Raw genomic sequence first — 14,718 nt, forward strand, 5'->3', positions numbered from 1 at the left:
CATACAGTGGCACGGTAGTACTGATTGATGGACTGGAGAAAGCTTATTGTAATGATAAAACTAGTCTAAAACTGGATTATAATGATGGTTGGTAATTCATTGAAAATCATTTCATTGAACACTTAATGAGTACAGTTTTGTGGCACTTGACTGCTTAATCAGAATTGCTTTTAATTATTTATTTATTTTTTTTAGCCCAGCCAGTAATGCATTCCTGTTACCCAGCACTCAGAAGGCAGAGGCAGGGGGATCAGTAGTTCAAGGCCCAACCTCAGCTACATAGCAAACATTCCCATTCCAACATGAAGGACTGGGAGGATAGCAAGGGAAGATCAGACCAAAGCAAGTGGGAAACCCAGCATGGCAGATCCCAGATGCTGCCCTTGCTCTCCACTTCTGCCTCCTGCCGTGCGTGCAGCCTCTGTTGGCTGTTGCTGTTCCATGTGTGCCCCTCTCTTCAGGACATGTCACAGTCCTGCCACCTCTGTACACCGAGCTCTTCAGTGCAGTTTAAGCTTTGCCTTCCCAGCCTCGTGAGTGGCCTCTCCGGCTTCCTCGCAGGGACTTTACCTCTGCCACATGTCCCCAGTGGCTTCCTGGACTCTTAGTGCAAGTTTTCATGAGCTGTAAATCTTGAAGTTGCATGCCTGCAGAACCACATGGGCAGCCCCATCCAGTTGTATTGCCAGTATGAGGGGTGGGTAGCCTGACTAGTTCTTACCCTATCTGTGCACCCTGGCAGCAGAACCTGGGAAACACTTTCCGTGGTGGTTCTCAAGCAAGGTGACTTCTCATTAGCCAGCCTCTCACTTTTCGGACATTTGCCTGTACTGATCCTCAATCCAAGTGTGAGGCCAGCCTGGGTTACATGAGACTGTCTATGAGTGAAGAAAGTGAAGACAATGGTGTGGTAGCCTCAGAATAACTTGGAAAAGGCAAATCCAACAAAATCAGTACACTTTAAAAACTACCTTTCTTTCTTTTTTTTTTTTTTTTTTTCTTTTTTTTTTTTTGGAGACAGGGCTTCTCTATGTAGCTCTGGCTATCCTAGAATTTGCCTTGTAGACCATGCTGGCCTTGAACTCAGAGATCCACCTGCCTCTGCCTCCCAAGTGCTGGGATTAAAGGTGTGCACCACCACTGCCCAGCTTAAATTATTTTATGTGTATGAGTGTCTTTGCCTGCTGTGTGTCAGTGGGAGCCGGAAGAAATCAGCAGACCCCTAGGACTGGAGTTGTAGACAGTTGTAAGCCACCTTGTGGGTGCCGGAGCTCTAGCTTGGGGCCTCTGGAAGCCAGTGCCCTTAACCAGTGAGCAATTCTGCTCACCATTTTACTTGTGCACTTCAGCAATGTGGTGACCTTTTGATAACCTACAAGAGGTCACACTTGCTCCTGCTCCTGCTCCTTTGCACGTGTCCCTGGTTTTCCTAGAGTCTTCTTTCTCCTAGTCATCCGCCTTCCTTCCAGCGGCACTTCTAAGAGCACTGCTGCACTGACCGCCGTAGCCTCACAGCTTTCCTTCGTAGCCCTGTCAGGCTTTGAGCTCTTGTTACTGCTTCCCTTGTCTGCCAGCGTCCCACTAGACCGAGCTGAGAGGGAAGGGTGACAGGCTGGGTTAGTGGCACCGTGTCCCCTGGCGCCTAGGCCGGATGCGGTGATGTGTTTGTCTGCAGACACATTGACATCTCCACTTGTCCTGCTGCTGTGTCTGCGTGGTCTTCATAATCTTGGGCTCGGTTTGTCATAGGGAGACCGTGTGTTTCTACTCTGGTTGATGTGGGTCTGCTGCTGCTGAATTACCAAATCACTTCCCTTTGCTTAGCTACAGCTGTTGCTAGTTTATGGTGAAAGTGGAACACGTAAAGTTATTTTTTAAGTCATATTCTTAAATGGCTTAAGGGTTAAAATTCTAGGGAAAGCATTTTTAAATATAGTGATACACTTTTATGTCAGCTTTCTAAAGCATAATCTTTATATTAATGGAGTAGCATTTTCCTAAAGCAAGAAAATAAGAGTTTCTATAAAAGATGGTGGTAGATTATTTTATTTCTTATATCCTGTGATGCTATTTTACAAAGTGGTCACCATGTATTATCTATTTTGAAATGACTACATTTACTGGCTATAATATGTCACTTTTATTTCATATAACAGATGGTGACTACATTAGCAGAGTTTTCTCTTTTGTTTATCAGTTTCAAAGACCTTATCATTTGGTTTCATATGACATTAGCAGATGTGCACATATTCTTTGTAAAGTATGCCTGCGCAGGAGCTGTTTGTAAGCTTAGGCGGTAGTTTAACTGCGTATTTGCAGCTCCATTAAATGCCCCGGTCACATGACCCTGCGGAAAGGGTTGTACTCCTGATAGTGGGAGGGGCACGTCTGGTGGAGGATGTGCTTCTGTGACCCTCAGAAAACCCTTTGTCTTAGGCAGCTCAATGCTAGGGGAAGACTTCTCTTCCCTCTTACCAGGGTAGTCGACTGCAGGCCGTGCTGGAAGTTGCAAGTGTAGCATGCACTTCTGTGTCTTTGTCAGCCTGTATAATTGATTCATTAGGAGCTTGGAAGAAAAGTGAAGCTGTGAGCTGTAAAAGCATCCACCATTTTGTACGTAATGACGCTAACTCCATGTTAACAGAGGTCATCTCAGAGCAAGCATGAAGCTGCCTCCCATGAAGCTGAACGGCAGCATGAAGGTCAAGGAGTGGCCGAAAGCAACATGGCAACTTCTGGTAGTGGCCAGGTATGAACCATTATGTCATTTTTCAGGTTGACTCAGAATTTAAAAAGGAGTGTTGGGTGGATGATCCACAAATCCTGTTTGCTTAGAATGTGTGTCTCTGGAAACATTCAGGATCAGAGTACTATCCCTTTCTCCTTGTTTCATTGAAATACACTTTCTGAGTTTGCTGGACTATTTTTGTGCTTCGATGATGTTCCTGTGTTGGTCGCCATGCCCGGTGTGCATAGTTTTGGAGAGCGGTTAGTTCCGAGTGGTTGACCCTGTTGCTGCTGCATTGGCATAGTTCTGCTTTCCTCCAAGGCTCTTGGTACAGAGACATTTTCCTGGGTTTGTAATGATCACAAAGGCTCTTACAGTTTTTACTTTCTGATGTACTTCAGGATTACACAAATCTAGAAATAAATCTTACCTGTAAAATAACTGGTTATTCTGGTGCTTATAAACAATAAGCTATATACTTTATCGTGTTTAGCTGTTATTTTTTACCATCTGTACAAATTGCCACCAATTTTCAATTAGTGGTTTATCGAAATAATATGACAGCTTTTCATTGGTGTGTCCTATATTTCTCAAATTTCCTTCAGCAGACACTTTATGTTGTAAATGAATGATATTTGAAAAATAGAATTTCACTAAATTGACTATAAGGTAATTTTTCTACTATTAATAAAAAGATTAGTTTAGTCTTTCTTGGTTACTTTTGATAATTCTGTTTATACCCAAAAAAGAGACTGTTTTATTAATTCATTAATATATAAAGCTTAAAATATTTCCTGTTTAAAGGTTTCCTTTTACTGAGCTAAAGCAGGGACTTCATTCTGCATCACTAGTTAGCACGATACAGGAAGATTATTTAGTGGTGAAGTAGGATAGAATAATGAGAGTTAAGTAGAAGTTTTGAGTGTTTTTGTTTTTTGGGGTTTTCTTGGGTGGTTTTTTTTTTTGTGTTTGTTTTGTTTTGTGTTTTTTTTTTTTTTTTTTTTTTGAGAACTAAGTATTCCTACAGTGTAGAAGGAAGAAGAGTTCAGTTAAAGTTAATTATACTAAATATCCCAAATGGAGACTTGCAAATATAAAAAGATTAGAAGGAAATCTTTATGATGAAGTGGGTGGAAAAACCACAAAAGAAGCATCAGTAGGTTTCAGAAGAATGTGAATACTTCAGTATCTGAGGACGTCGAAACAAAATTGTTAGACAACAGAAGTCACGATCAGGTGCTGGAGAGACAGGACAGCAGTTAACAGCACTGACCCATTCTCCCAAAGGACCCAGGTTCAAGTCCCAGCAGCCCCCTGAGGGCTCACTTCACTCCCAGGGGATCCAATGTCCTTTTCTGGCTTTCAAGGGCACCAAGCATTCATGTAAAACACAGACATACATGCAGACAAAACACCCATGTAGTTGTTTTTGTTTGTTTGTTTTAATTTTACTCTTTGGGGGCCCCACAACCCAGCTCCCAAATAAATATATGGAGACTTATTCTTACTTATGAATGCCTGGCCTTAGCTTGGCTTGTTTCTAGCCAGCTTTCTAACTTAAATTATCCTGTTTCTCTTTAACGACGTTTTGCCTCCAGGCTTTTTACCTTTCTTAATTCTATATATCTTTCTTTCCCTCTTACTATGTGGCTGGCTGTGTGGTTGGGTAGCTGGCCCCTGGTGTTCTCCTCTCCTCCTTTTCTCACTCCTCAATCTCTTCCCTAGATTTCTCCTTCTATTTATTCTCTCTGTCTGCCAGCTCTACCTAGTTCTCTCTCCTGCCTAGTTATTGGCCAGTCAGTTCTTTATTAGACCAATCAGATGTTTTAGGCAGGCAAGGTAACAAAGCTTTACAGAGTTAAACAAATGCAACACCTCTTTGCATCATTAAACAAATATTCCACAGCATAAATGAATGTAACACATCTTAAACTAGTATTCCACAACACACTCATAAATGTAAAATGAGTTATTTAATTAAAATTTTTACAAGTGGAATTATTTTTTTGCTTTTATCTTTTTTAAAATATAATTACATCATTTTCCCCCTTCCCTTTCTGCCCTTCAGTCTCTCCACTGTTCATCTATCTGTGCCCGTCCCTCAAATTCATGACCTCTTTTTCTTTTTATTACTACATATATATGCATATATATAACACAGACGTATATAAACAGAATCTGCTCGTTCTGTGTAGTGTTGCTTGAATGTACATGATTGCAGGGCTGACCACTTGGTATTGGATAACCAATTATGGGACTCATCCTGAAAAACACTAATTCTTCCACTCTCCAAATTTTTAGTTGCCTGTAGTTCTTTATCTAAGCATGCCTCTTCCCCACCCCACCCACTAGATAACCCCTTCCACATTAGCCTGGTTGTTCATGTTGTCCTTGTTCAGATCTTGTTTAAGCAACCATATTGTTGTGCATCATGACTGAAGCTTCCTAGTTTTTTCTAAAGAGACACAGTCTCATAGCAGATTTCCTGGTCTCTTCCGAGATGTTCCCTGTGCTTTAGGGTCAAGAGTTGTGTTGTAGATGTGTTCACGGGTGCTAGGCACCACACAGTCAGTTTTTCTGCATTTTGACTTTTTTATAATGGTCTCCATCTGTTTCAAAGAGAAGCTTCTTTGATGACGGATGAGAGCGACACTGATCTGCAGGTATAAAGATAAGTATCTAGAGTGCAGTTAGGAAGTTTGCTGGTTTAGTAAACTATTCATTGGTAATAGTCTCCTCTAAGATCCATTATCTCACTTGCCCTGGGTAGCTGGCTAGGTTTCCAGTTCCAGGCATGATTTCATTTCCCTCCTGTTTAGCAGGCCTTAAGTCCAGTTAGGCAACTGTTGGTTATGCCAAGCTGTGAGTGCCACTGTGCACCCTCAGGGAGTTCTTTTGTTGTGTTTTGTTTTGTTGTTTTCAGACAGGGTTTCTCCATGGAGCCCTGGCTGTCCTGAAACTCGCTCTGTAGACCAGGCTGGCCTCGAACTCAGAGATTCACCTCCCTCTGCCTCCTGAGTGCTGGGATTAAAGGTGTTCACTACCACCTCCCAGCTCCCTTACCACGCTGGTTTTTGTTATGGTTCATAGACGTCACACCTGGGTAGGATTGTTGGTTGCTTCCATCACTTAACAACTTGAATAACATCTTTTCTGAAAGTTAGTCCTCAAGGAGGAGCTTGACCTTTAGAAGTCAAGATCAGCTGGGCAGTGGTGAGTTCCAGGACAACCAGGGCAACACAGAACCCTGTCTCGAAAAACCAAAAAATAAACAAACAAACAAATAAATAAATAAAATAAAAAGTCAAGATCAAAGTTGGGCATAGTAGCACGTGTCTATAATCCTAGAACTTGGGAGGTAGAAACAGTAAAATCAGGAGTTCAGGCTACTGTTGGCTACAAAGACAGTTAGAGGCCTGCCTATGTTACAAAAGACCTTGTCTCAGAGCAACAGCAAAAAAGTCAAGATTATATTATTTTCAAACATTTATAGAAAGCAAAAAAATTTAAAAGATATATAAAAGTTAGCTATTTAAAAATATATATACAAGTCAGCTATTTAAAGATGCTTCAAAATGGGCACAAGAAGGCTAGTGAGATAATTCACTGTACATATGTTTATGTGCATCTGTATAGAGAAATGTCTAGGTCAGTGTCACAGGTAGCTGTCATCATTTGTTGAGATTGTTGTAGCTTTTGTTTTACTGTTTATACATTTGTTAACTTTTTAGTAAGTGTCAGGTCTTTACAGTGTATGACAACTATAAAGCGTTTTTATTTTGGGAAAATAGAAGAAAATACTGTGCTGATTTCCATTTCTGTCATGTAAGGTTTCCCCAGAGTCCTGTTTGAAGCCTCGTGTTATTCATTTAGTGTGAGAATGGCCGAGGAGGGATCTACTAAAAGGGGTAAATGAGTCAAGGTGGCGCGTACCGGTGATCCCAACACTGTGAAAGCTGAGCTAGGATGGCAAGTGAAAAGTCCAGAGTGAGTTCCAGGCCAGCCTGAACTACACAGGGAGACACACTGTCGAGAAAAAAGAAAGCAGTGATTCAGGACCCAGTACTTAGTCCTCCTTCAAATAATGAATCCTTTTGTTTTGTTTGACACTAATCCACCAACACTGTGTATTTAGTTACTATTGTCAGTCACTGCTTTCAAATCCTAATGTAGACAAGTAGTCTTCACCAGTGCACCTAGTGTTTATTTTGCCAGGTTTCTTTAAACGTAGTCCCAGCCATTTGAAAGGCTGATGCATGCACCACCAGACCTGGCCTTTCAACCTACCTTGATAGAATCTGCATACATTACAGCATCTTGAGGCTTATTAATTTACTTTAGTATTTGTTCCAGAAATAAAAACTGGCATTCGTTAAGAATGAAAACTCATTGATGTCCTCAGCATCACAGATGAGTCCCCAAGCGCCAGCCTTCATAGGTTACTTGCACCACCTACAACATGCCCTTTCTTTACCCCTTCTCACCCTGACTTGCCTTCCGTTTACTCTGTGAGAATGATCTTGACAAATACTCTACTCCTTGTGAATTGCTTTTTCCAACACTCTCTTAGTTCTTAGACTAAAGATAATTCTTGACCATCTTTCTCTTGACCGTATGTACAGTCAGCTGCAGGGCAGAGCCTGTTCTCACCACTTGAGCCACTGTGCCCTCTGGATCCCTCATATTTACTGGGCTTCCTCTTTCTGCAGTAAATACCCTTCTGTCTGTTCCGGGTAGTGCTGTTCTCATCTCCTATTGCTCCATTAACCCCGTTCCTGTGTGTTTCAGACAGACTTGATCAACACTCAGTTAGAGGCAGGCCATCATAGCATGCTCCTTCCTTGGAAAACTCCCACACTTTCAGGTTTACATTTATTTGTCTGACTATTTGGTTGATAGGTTTATTTCTCCCACTAGACTACAAGCTCCAGAAATGCAGAAATTCTGTCATGCCAAGAGTGCTGGTGGACACCTGTAATCACAGCCTGGGAAGATTGAGTCAGGAAGACTGAGTTTGAGGATAGCCTGGGTCACATAACAAGACCCTGCCTCAAATATAAAGAATTTATGAGCTGGGTGGTGGTGGCACACACTTTTTAATCCCAGCACTCGGGAGACAGAGGCAGGCGGATCTCTGTGAGTTCAAGGCCAGCCTGGGCTACCAAGTGAGTTCCAGGAAGGGCGCAAAGCTACACAGAGAAACCCTGTCTCGAAAAAAAAAAAAAAAAAAAATAAGAATTTATGCCGGGCATAGTGGCACACACCTTTAATCCCAGCACTCAAGAGGCAGAGGCAAGCGTTCTTTGAGGCCAGCCAAAGCTACATATTGAGACCCTGTCTTTTAAAAAAAAAAAAAATCCTGTCTAGTTTGTGTTTATATACCACAGTCCCTGATAAATAATTGATAGTTAAATAATTGAGTGTATGACTAGTGGTTATAAAGGAGACTAATATCTTTGCTAGGAAGAGGATTTCTTGATCTGTGTTTATTTCCTCAGAAAGTTAAATGGTAGGAAAGGCTACAAGTAAATGACTCAGGCTAGTCCCTGCTTGTTTATATAGAATCCATTCCTTGATGGGGTCTCAGCTTGTCTGTTTGAAGATCTTTGGTAACGTCTGTAGGTAGTCGTAAAGTTCAAGCACAAGTCCAGGAAGATAGACGAGGGGGGAAGCCATGCATGGGTGATTCCAAATGGCACAAAGGCAAAGTAATAGTGACCCATATAGGTCACATCCACTTTGCCTACCTGTAGCTAGAGTTTTTTCCTGTCCTGCCTGCCCCACGGTCAGGACAAATCTCTCTCATCTGCCAATCCCTCAGGTGCTCAGACCCAACCAAGTAAACACACAGAGACTTATATTATTTATAAACTATATGGCCATGGCAGGCTTCTTGCTAGCTATTCTTATATCTTAAATTAACCCATTTCTATTAATTTATAAGTTGCCACGTGGCTCGTGGCTTACCGGTATCTTAACATCTTTTCATGGTGGCGGCTGGCAGCATCTCTCTGCCTCAGCCTTCCACTTCCCAGAATTCTCTCTCTGCTTGTCCTGCCTATGCTTCCTGCCTGGCTACTAGCCAATCAGCATTTTATTTATACAGAGCAATATCCACAGCAACTACCCATTTTGTTTCTGAAGAATATTCCATCGTTTGTTTCATTAATATTTTACTGTGCATTTCCAAACTAAGAACACTTCTTATTTCAGACAACACTCACTCATGAACCGCTGCCTGAAAAAGTGCGCATTATTATTATATTCCCAAAGAAACCAGTGGTTCCTTCATAGCACTGGATAGCCTGTCCTGATTCATTTGCTATTGTTTCACAAATGTGTTTATCATATTTTATTTGACTTTGAGCCTAGATAAGGACCATGAATTTGTTGGTTTATATCTAAAATCTTTTCTGATCTCTTGGCTTTTCCATCCTGTCCTTTGTCCTTTTTAAAATATAATTCTGATTTTGTTGGTCTGCCCCCTACAGTTCAGTACCCGCAGCTTGAATATAACATCTTTTAAAGCCCCCCCCCCAATTATTTAATCCACCCCGCTCTCCATGTTTGTCTGCAGCGCTGCCTTCGTTGTTATAAATGCAGCTCTCATCATCCACAGCCGTCACTGCCGCCTCCTGCTTCCCTCCGGGATTTTGTGCAGTCTTCTGCTGGGCGCTGACTTAGGTCATACTGCAGTTACTTGTTTTCCTCTTTCCCTCATAGAATTTCAGTGAGCCCTTCTAAACTGGGAGAGCTTAGGAGTCGCCTGTATTTGTGTCTAAATTACACTGTTTGGAATCTGCTTCATTTCTAGAGTTCAGCCACACGAGTGGATCATGAAACAGCCAATGTTCTGAGTTCTGGCAGCACACACTCTGCTCCTCGAAGGCTGACAAGTCATCTGGGGACCAAGGTAATGCCAGATTGCAAATCCTCTTGCCACGGCTAGGAATGCTTTGCTAAGATGGTCTTTATGGACATTCTCTAAAGATGCTGACTCAGTCTCCTGGGGGGGAGTGACGTTTTTATACAAAGAAACATAAACAAGAGAAAATGAGACTTACAAAAACTCCCGAATTAGGTGCCTGTTGATTTCTTTTTCAGCTCATTATTCACTTACCTGCTAGCATCCCAAGCTCCAGCCAGACTGACTTTTCCACCCCACCCCGTGCCTGTCCTCTCCTGTGCTGTGCCTGCCGCTGACTTGGCACAGCCCAGGACTTGAGCACGCGTCTCCAGAAGACGTTTCTTAGTTCCTCGAGTCCCCTTAGCCCTTTGCTTCCTTTGTCCCTATCATTAACAGTTGGCAGGAAACTCTGTCTTAGAAAACAGATTGTTTTTCTCTGTCTTCAGCATCGATAGTATCTGCAAATGATTGTTAATGAATATTTATTGAAATGGAGAGAAAAAATTATTGAAATTGAACATTAGCAGTGCAACCAATATTTTAAGATTAGGGGAAATGTGTGAGAAGTAAATCACTTTAATATTTTACTAAGATGGAATTCTGAGCGATATGCTTTCAGTCAGAACTAAATAATTACATTGTCTTCCTAGCATACTCTGTGTTCTCTTCAAATAATATGGCAGTGCTTAGAGATCACTGAAAAAAACAATTAATTTAAGAAATGAATTTTAGGGCTAGGGATAGAAATCATTGGTAGAATGCTTGCCTAGCATGCCCAAGGCTCTGGACTCGATTTATTAAGAAGAAGAAACATTAAAAATTAAAGAAATGAACTTGAGTAATCAGTGCTAATCCATGATAGTTTCTATTTGGGACTGCTCCGAGGTATGCCAGTAAGGAGTTGCCTCTACATTCTCCCCAATTCTCTCAAACACTTGTATTCTTATCCCTCTGAGGGAGAAATTGAAAAGGAAGAAGCTGCCTGGGACATTAGCATTGACAGCTGACCGGATTGGTTCAGCATCAACACAGTATTGACTCTTGGCACATGGACACTGGCAGTCAGGGTGCATTTCCTTTAGAAGTGATTGGTGCATAAGAATAGCCAGGCTTTGCTATACAATTTGAATGCCAGACTGTTATTTTTATATAGTTTTCTGTGTAATGTAAGTCCCTCCACTTTGCAGCTCAGAAAACTGATGCTCAAGAGACATCACGTAAACTAACCAGTATCACAGAGCTTCTTAAAAGAGATGGAGCCAAACTTTGAACCTAGATCTGATGAGAACACATTATCCACAGTCCCATCACTGCCATAATAGAACCAGCACCACTGGAAAGTGTGCTTACACATTCAGAGCAGCATTTTGCAACCTCAGCAACATGGGCTAGGCGTTCTTTGTTACACTGTGGGGTATTAAGCAACACTCCTGGCCTCTACCTACAAGATGCCCCTAACACTAATATACCACTGTTATTAAGACCAAAAATATGTCTGAAGATACAGTCAGATGTGTTCTTGTGGATCTCTGACTTAAACAGATGATGCATTCTTCATGTAATACTCTCCTTTTTTATGGAATATCCTCTAACTTTGAAGGGAAACTGATAACAATCCATGCTAACTGGATGCTGTTTTTCTATTTCTAATTTGCTTCTAAGTTAATCCTTCTAATTATTGCTAAAGCTACTAATGCTTACCAATTGTTTTAAAAAAAAATAGAAAATAACAATTCTTGGCTTTGCCACTCTCTATGTGGTTGTGGCATTTTTCTTTTTATGACAAAATAATTTTATATGATAACAGATCATACAAATTTAAATGTAATTATAATCCTGATGAAATGTAATGATTGCAAAGAATTAGCATTTAGTAGATTATAATTGTTGCAAAGCATTTTCTATTGCTTAGAAGTAAAATGAAGTTTTAAATTATATAGAAAATTTAAATTAAAACACATTCAGAGAAAGAGAGAGAATGTGAATCAGTGGGTATGTGAGAGAAAGGAAAAATTAATTATTTTCATTCATAGTAATCAGTTAGCTTTAGCTGATGCAGGCAAATAGCAATTTCAATCCTGTAAGAACCTACTTTTTTTTTTCAACAGTTTGCAATATTATTATTTATTCACATAAATCAACTGTGGATGTTATCTTGAAATAGCACTCATCACTTCATCCAGAAAGGTTTTTTTTTTCTATTTTGTTTTGTTTTAATTTTTAATAAATTTAGTAAATAATCCCATTCATCACTTCATTAATCTGGCTTTTGGGTATTAAAGTCATAATGTGTTTCTAAACTCATTTGGCCCACAGGTGGAAATGGTGTACTCATTGTTGTCAATGCTTGGTACTCATGATAAGGACGATATGTCGCGAACTTTGCTAGCTATGTCTAGCTCCCAAGACAGCTGTATATCCATGCGACAGTCTGGATGTCTTCCTCTCCTCATCCAGCTTTTACATGGCAATGACAAAGACTCGGTATTGTTGGGAAATTCCCGGGGCAGTAAAGAGGCTCGGGCCAGGGCCAGTGCAGCACTCCACAACATCATCCACTCACAGCCTGACGACAAGAGAGGCAGGCGTGAAATCCGAGTCCTTCATCTTTTGGAACAGATACGCGCTTACTGTGAAACCTGTTGGGAGTGGCAGGAAGCCCATGAACAAGGCATGGACCAGGACAAAAATCCAAGTATGTTCTCCGTAGTATACATCGCATTGCATGTTTCAAAGCATACATATGTAAGCTGTAGGTTAGAAACTCTTTTTAGTTAGAATGCTGTCTTTATGAATAGAAGGGATCTGTATTAGCTAGCTAATGCTGCTAACACATTAAAGGCTTAAATCTGCATTGCCCTAAAAATGTTTAACAAAGGAAAATGTTATGTGTACTACTGTGCAATCAAAACAGAACAAGCAAATCAGATGTGAGGGTGATATGGCTGGGCAGGCGGTCCTTTGCTCCCACACTGCTTTATTGCTTCCCCCAAACTGAGTATGCAGTTGAGGAGGACGACCTTCCCTAGAAGAGGGGACCTTCCCTAGAAGAGGGGACCTTCCCTAGAAGAGGGGACCTTCCTAGAAGAGGGGACCTTCCCTAGAAGAGGGGACCTTCCCTAGAAGAGGGGACCTTCCCTAGAAGAGGAGGACCTTCCCTAGAAGAGGGGACCTTCCCTAGAAGAGGAGGACCTTCCCTAGAAGAGGAGGACCTTCCCTAGAAGAGGAGGACCTTCCCTAGAAGAGGAGGACCTTCCCTAGAAGAGGAGGACCTTCCCTAGAAGAGGAGGACCTTCCCTAGAAGAGGGGACCTTCCTAGAAGAGGGGGACCTTCCCTAGAAGAGAGGGACCTTCCCTAGAAGAGGAGGACCTTCCCTAGAAGAGGGGGACCTTCCCTAGAAGAGGGGGACCTTCCCTAGAAGAGGAGGACCTTCCCTAGAAGAGGGGGACCTTCCCTAGAAGAGGGGGACCTTCATTCAGTCAGGGATCTATAAGAAGCGCAGTCCCTGCTAGAACCTCAGGCAAGCTTTCCAGAAGAACAAGCCAAAAGAAATCTGTAGTCATGAAAACTTAAAGCTAGCTGCTTTGATGGCTCATGTGTGTGATCTTAGCATTTGAGAGATGAAGACAAGAGGTTTAGGAGTTCAAGGTCATCTTGGACTAAACAGAATTCAGAGTCAGCCTCTGTCATGAGACCCTGTTGCAAAGCGCCACAGAAAGAAAAGGGTGCTTAGTAGAGCTGAAATCAGTGTGAGCAGTTGAGTGGCCTTGTGAGCGGAAGGTGGTTTTACATGAGTTCCTTCAGCTGTTAGCAATGAAGCCGTGACCTGTACATTTCCTTATCAGCATTCCCTGAGCCCACACTACCTCTTGTTTCTTGGTCCTCACAGTAGCCTTGATGTAGTACAAGGACATTGTTAGCGTCTCCATTGAGAAATGAAACTTAGAAATGAGGCTTAGCTAAAAACATTGGCATATGTCCTTGAACCTATATAGCACAGTTTTTCTAAGCTTAATGTAACAATTATTTCAAATCTTAAAAATGTATAAGAAAAAGAGCTGGGATGATGGTTTTTAATCCACTTAGGGAGCCTTGGAGTGAGAGCTAATAGACACTTTGTTTGGAGAACATTCCTTTCTTGATTGATGGTGGGGTACCCACAATTATTTAATAAGTCATATTATTGCTCCTGAAAAAAAACTTTAAAAATACTTTGTGTCAAATAGTGACTTGAGACCTTGCATATGATATTAAAGATGTAAGTGAATTTTGGATATCATTTTTACTATGTATATGTCTATATAGGAAACTTTCTGCTAGGTATCACATTTATATGCAACCATAGCTTTTAATCCATAACCATCATGGTGGCTTACACTTACCTTAGAAACAAAATCCAACAGTGTTATACCAAAGTGTGCTTTTTCTTTCATAGAAAAATCATTTAAAATGATTACACACATGAGCTAGAGCAAAACCTGTGGGAGAGTAGTCTGGCAGGCTTGCTCAAGGCTGGCAGGCGGTGAGCATGCTGCGGCACAGGACCCTTGACACGGTTGCTGTTCCGCAGCTGTGGTGTGTATTCGTCATTCAGCAGAGACTTGTCCATCTGCTACCCTTCTATACATTCGGGACATAGTACTAACGCTGCACATCTGAGAAGTCTAATAGCATCCTTCTAAGCTAACAGAGGTCACGGCTTAGGTGATTTTATTTTTCAGTGCCTGCTCCTGTTGAACATCAGATCTGTCCTGCTGTGTGTGTTCTAATGAAACTTTCATTTGATGAAGAGCATAGACATGCAATGAATGAACTTGGTAAGATAAAAAGGTTTCTTAATGCCAGATAGATAAATACTGCTGAATTTTTAAAACAACAAAAGAAATTTGTCATTATTCTAAATGTAGACAGATAAGTCGAGATAATGTAAGGCTACTAACTTTGATCGGCTGCTTCCATCCGCATAGGAAAAAAGAAAAATAGCACTGGACCCTGGTCTCCGTGGGAGAAAGGGTCCTGAATCACAGAAATGTCTACTCTCCTACAAACCAACTTCAATTTTTAAAATCTTAACCAAAGATT

The 14,718-nt window shown here is 41.3% G+C and overlaps 1 protein-coding gene across 5 annotated transcripts in view; it reads left to right on the plus strand.

Moving 5' to 3' along the window:
• Nucleotides 1-14,718, plus strand: part of Apc (APC regulator of WNT signaling pathway) — a 58,777-nt gene that overhangs the window by 24,001 nt on the left and 20,058 nt on the right. For 2 of the 5 annotated variants that reach the window (XM_037197050.1, XM_037197051.1), the window contains exons 7-10: nucleotides 2,645-2,749; nucleotides 9,543-9,641; nucleotides 12,255-12,330; nucleotides 14,358-14,453. In XM_037197050.1, the coding sequence (XP_037052945.1) occupies nucleotides 2,645-2,749; nucleotides 9,543-9,641; nucleotides 12,255-12,330; nucleotides 14,358-14,453 (376 nt within the window). Of the gene's footprint in view, nucleotides 1-2,644; nucleotides 2,750-9,542; nucleotides 9,642-11,951; nucleotides 12,331-14,357; nucleotides 14,454-14,718 lie in introns of all 5 variants that reach the window. The other 3 variants (XM_037197048.1, XM_037197047.1, XM_037197049.1) reach the window with 2 other exon arrangements.

Source organism: Peromyscus leucopus, chromosome 19, assembly GCF_004664715.2.
Source record: "Peromyscus leucopus breed LL Stock chromosome 19, UCI_PerLeu_2.1, whole genome shotgun sequence".
Taxonomy (NCBI): Eukaryota; Metazoa; Chordata; class Mammalia; order Rodentia; family Cricetidae; genus Peromyscus; species Peromyscus leucopus.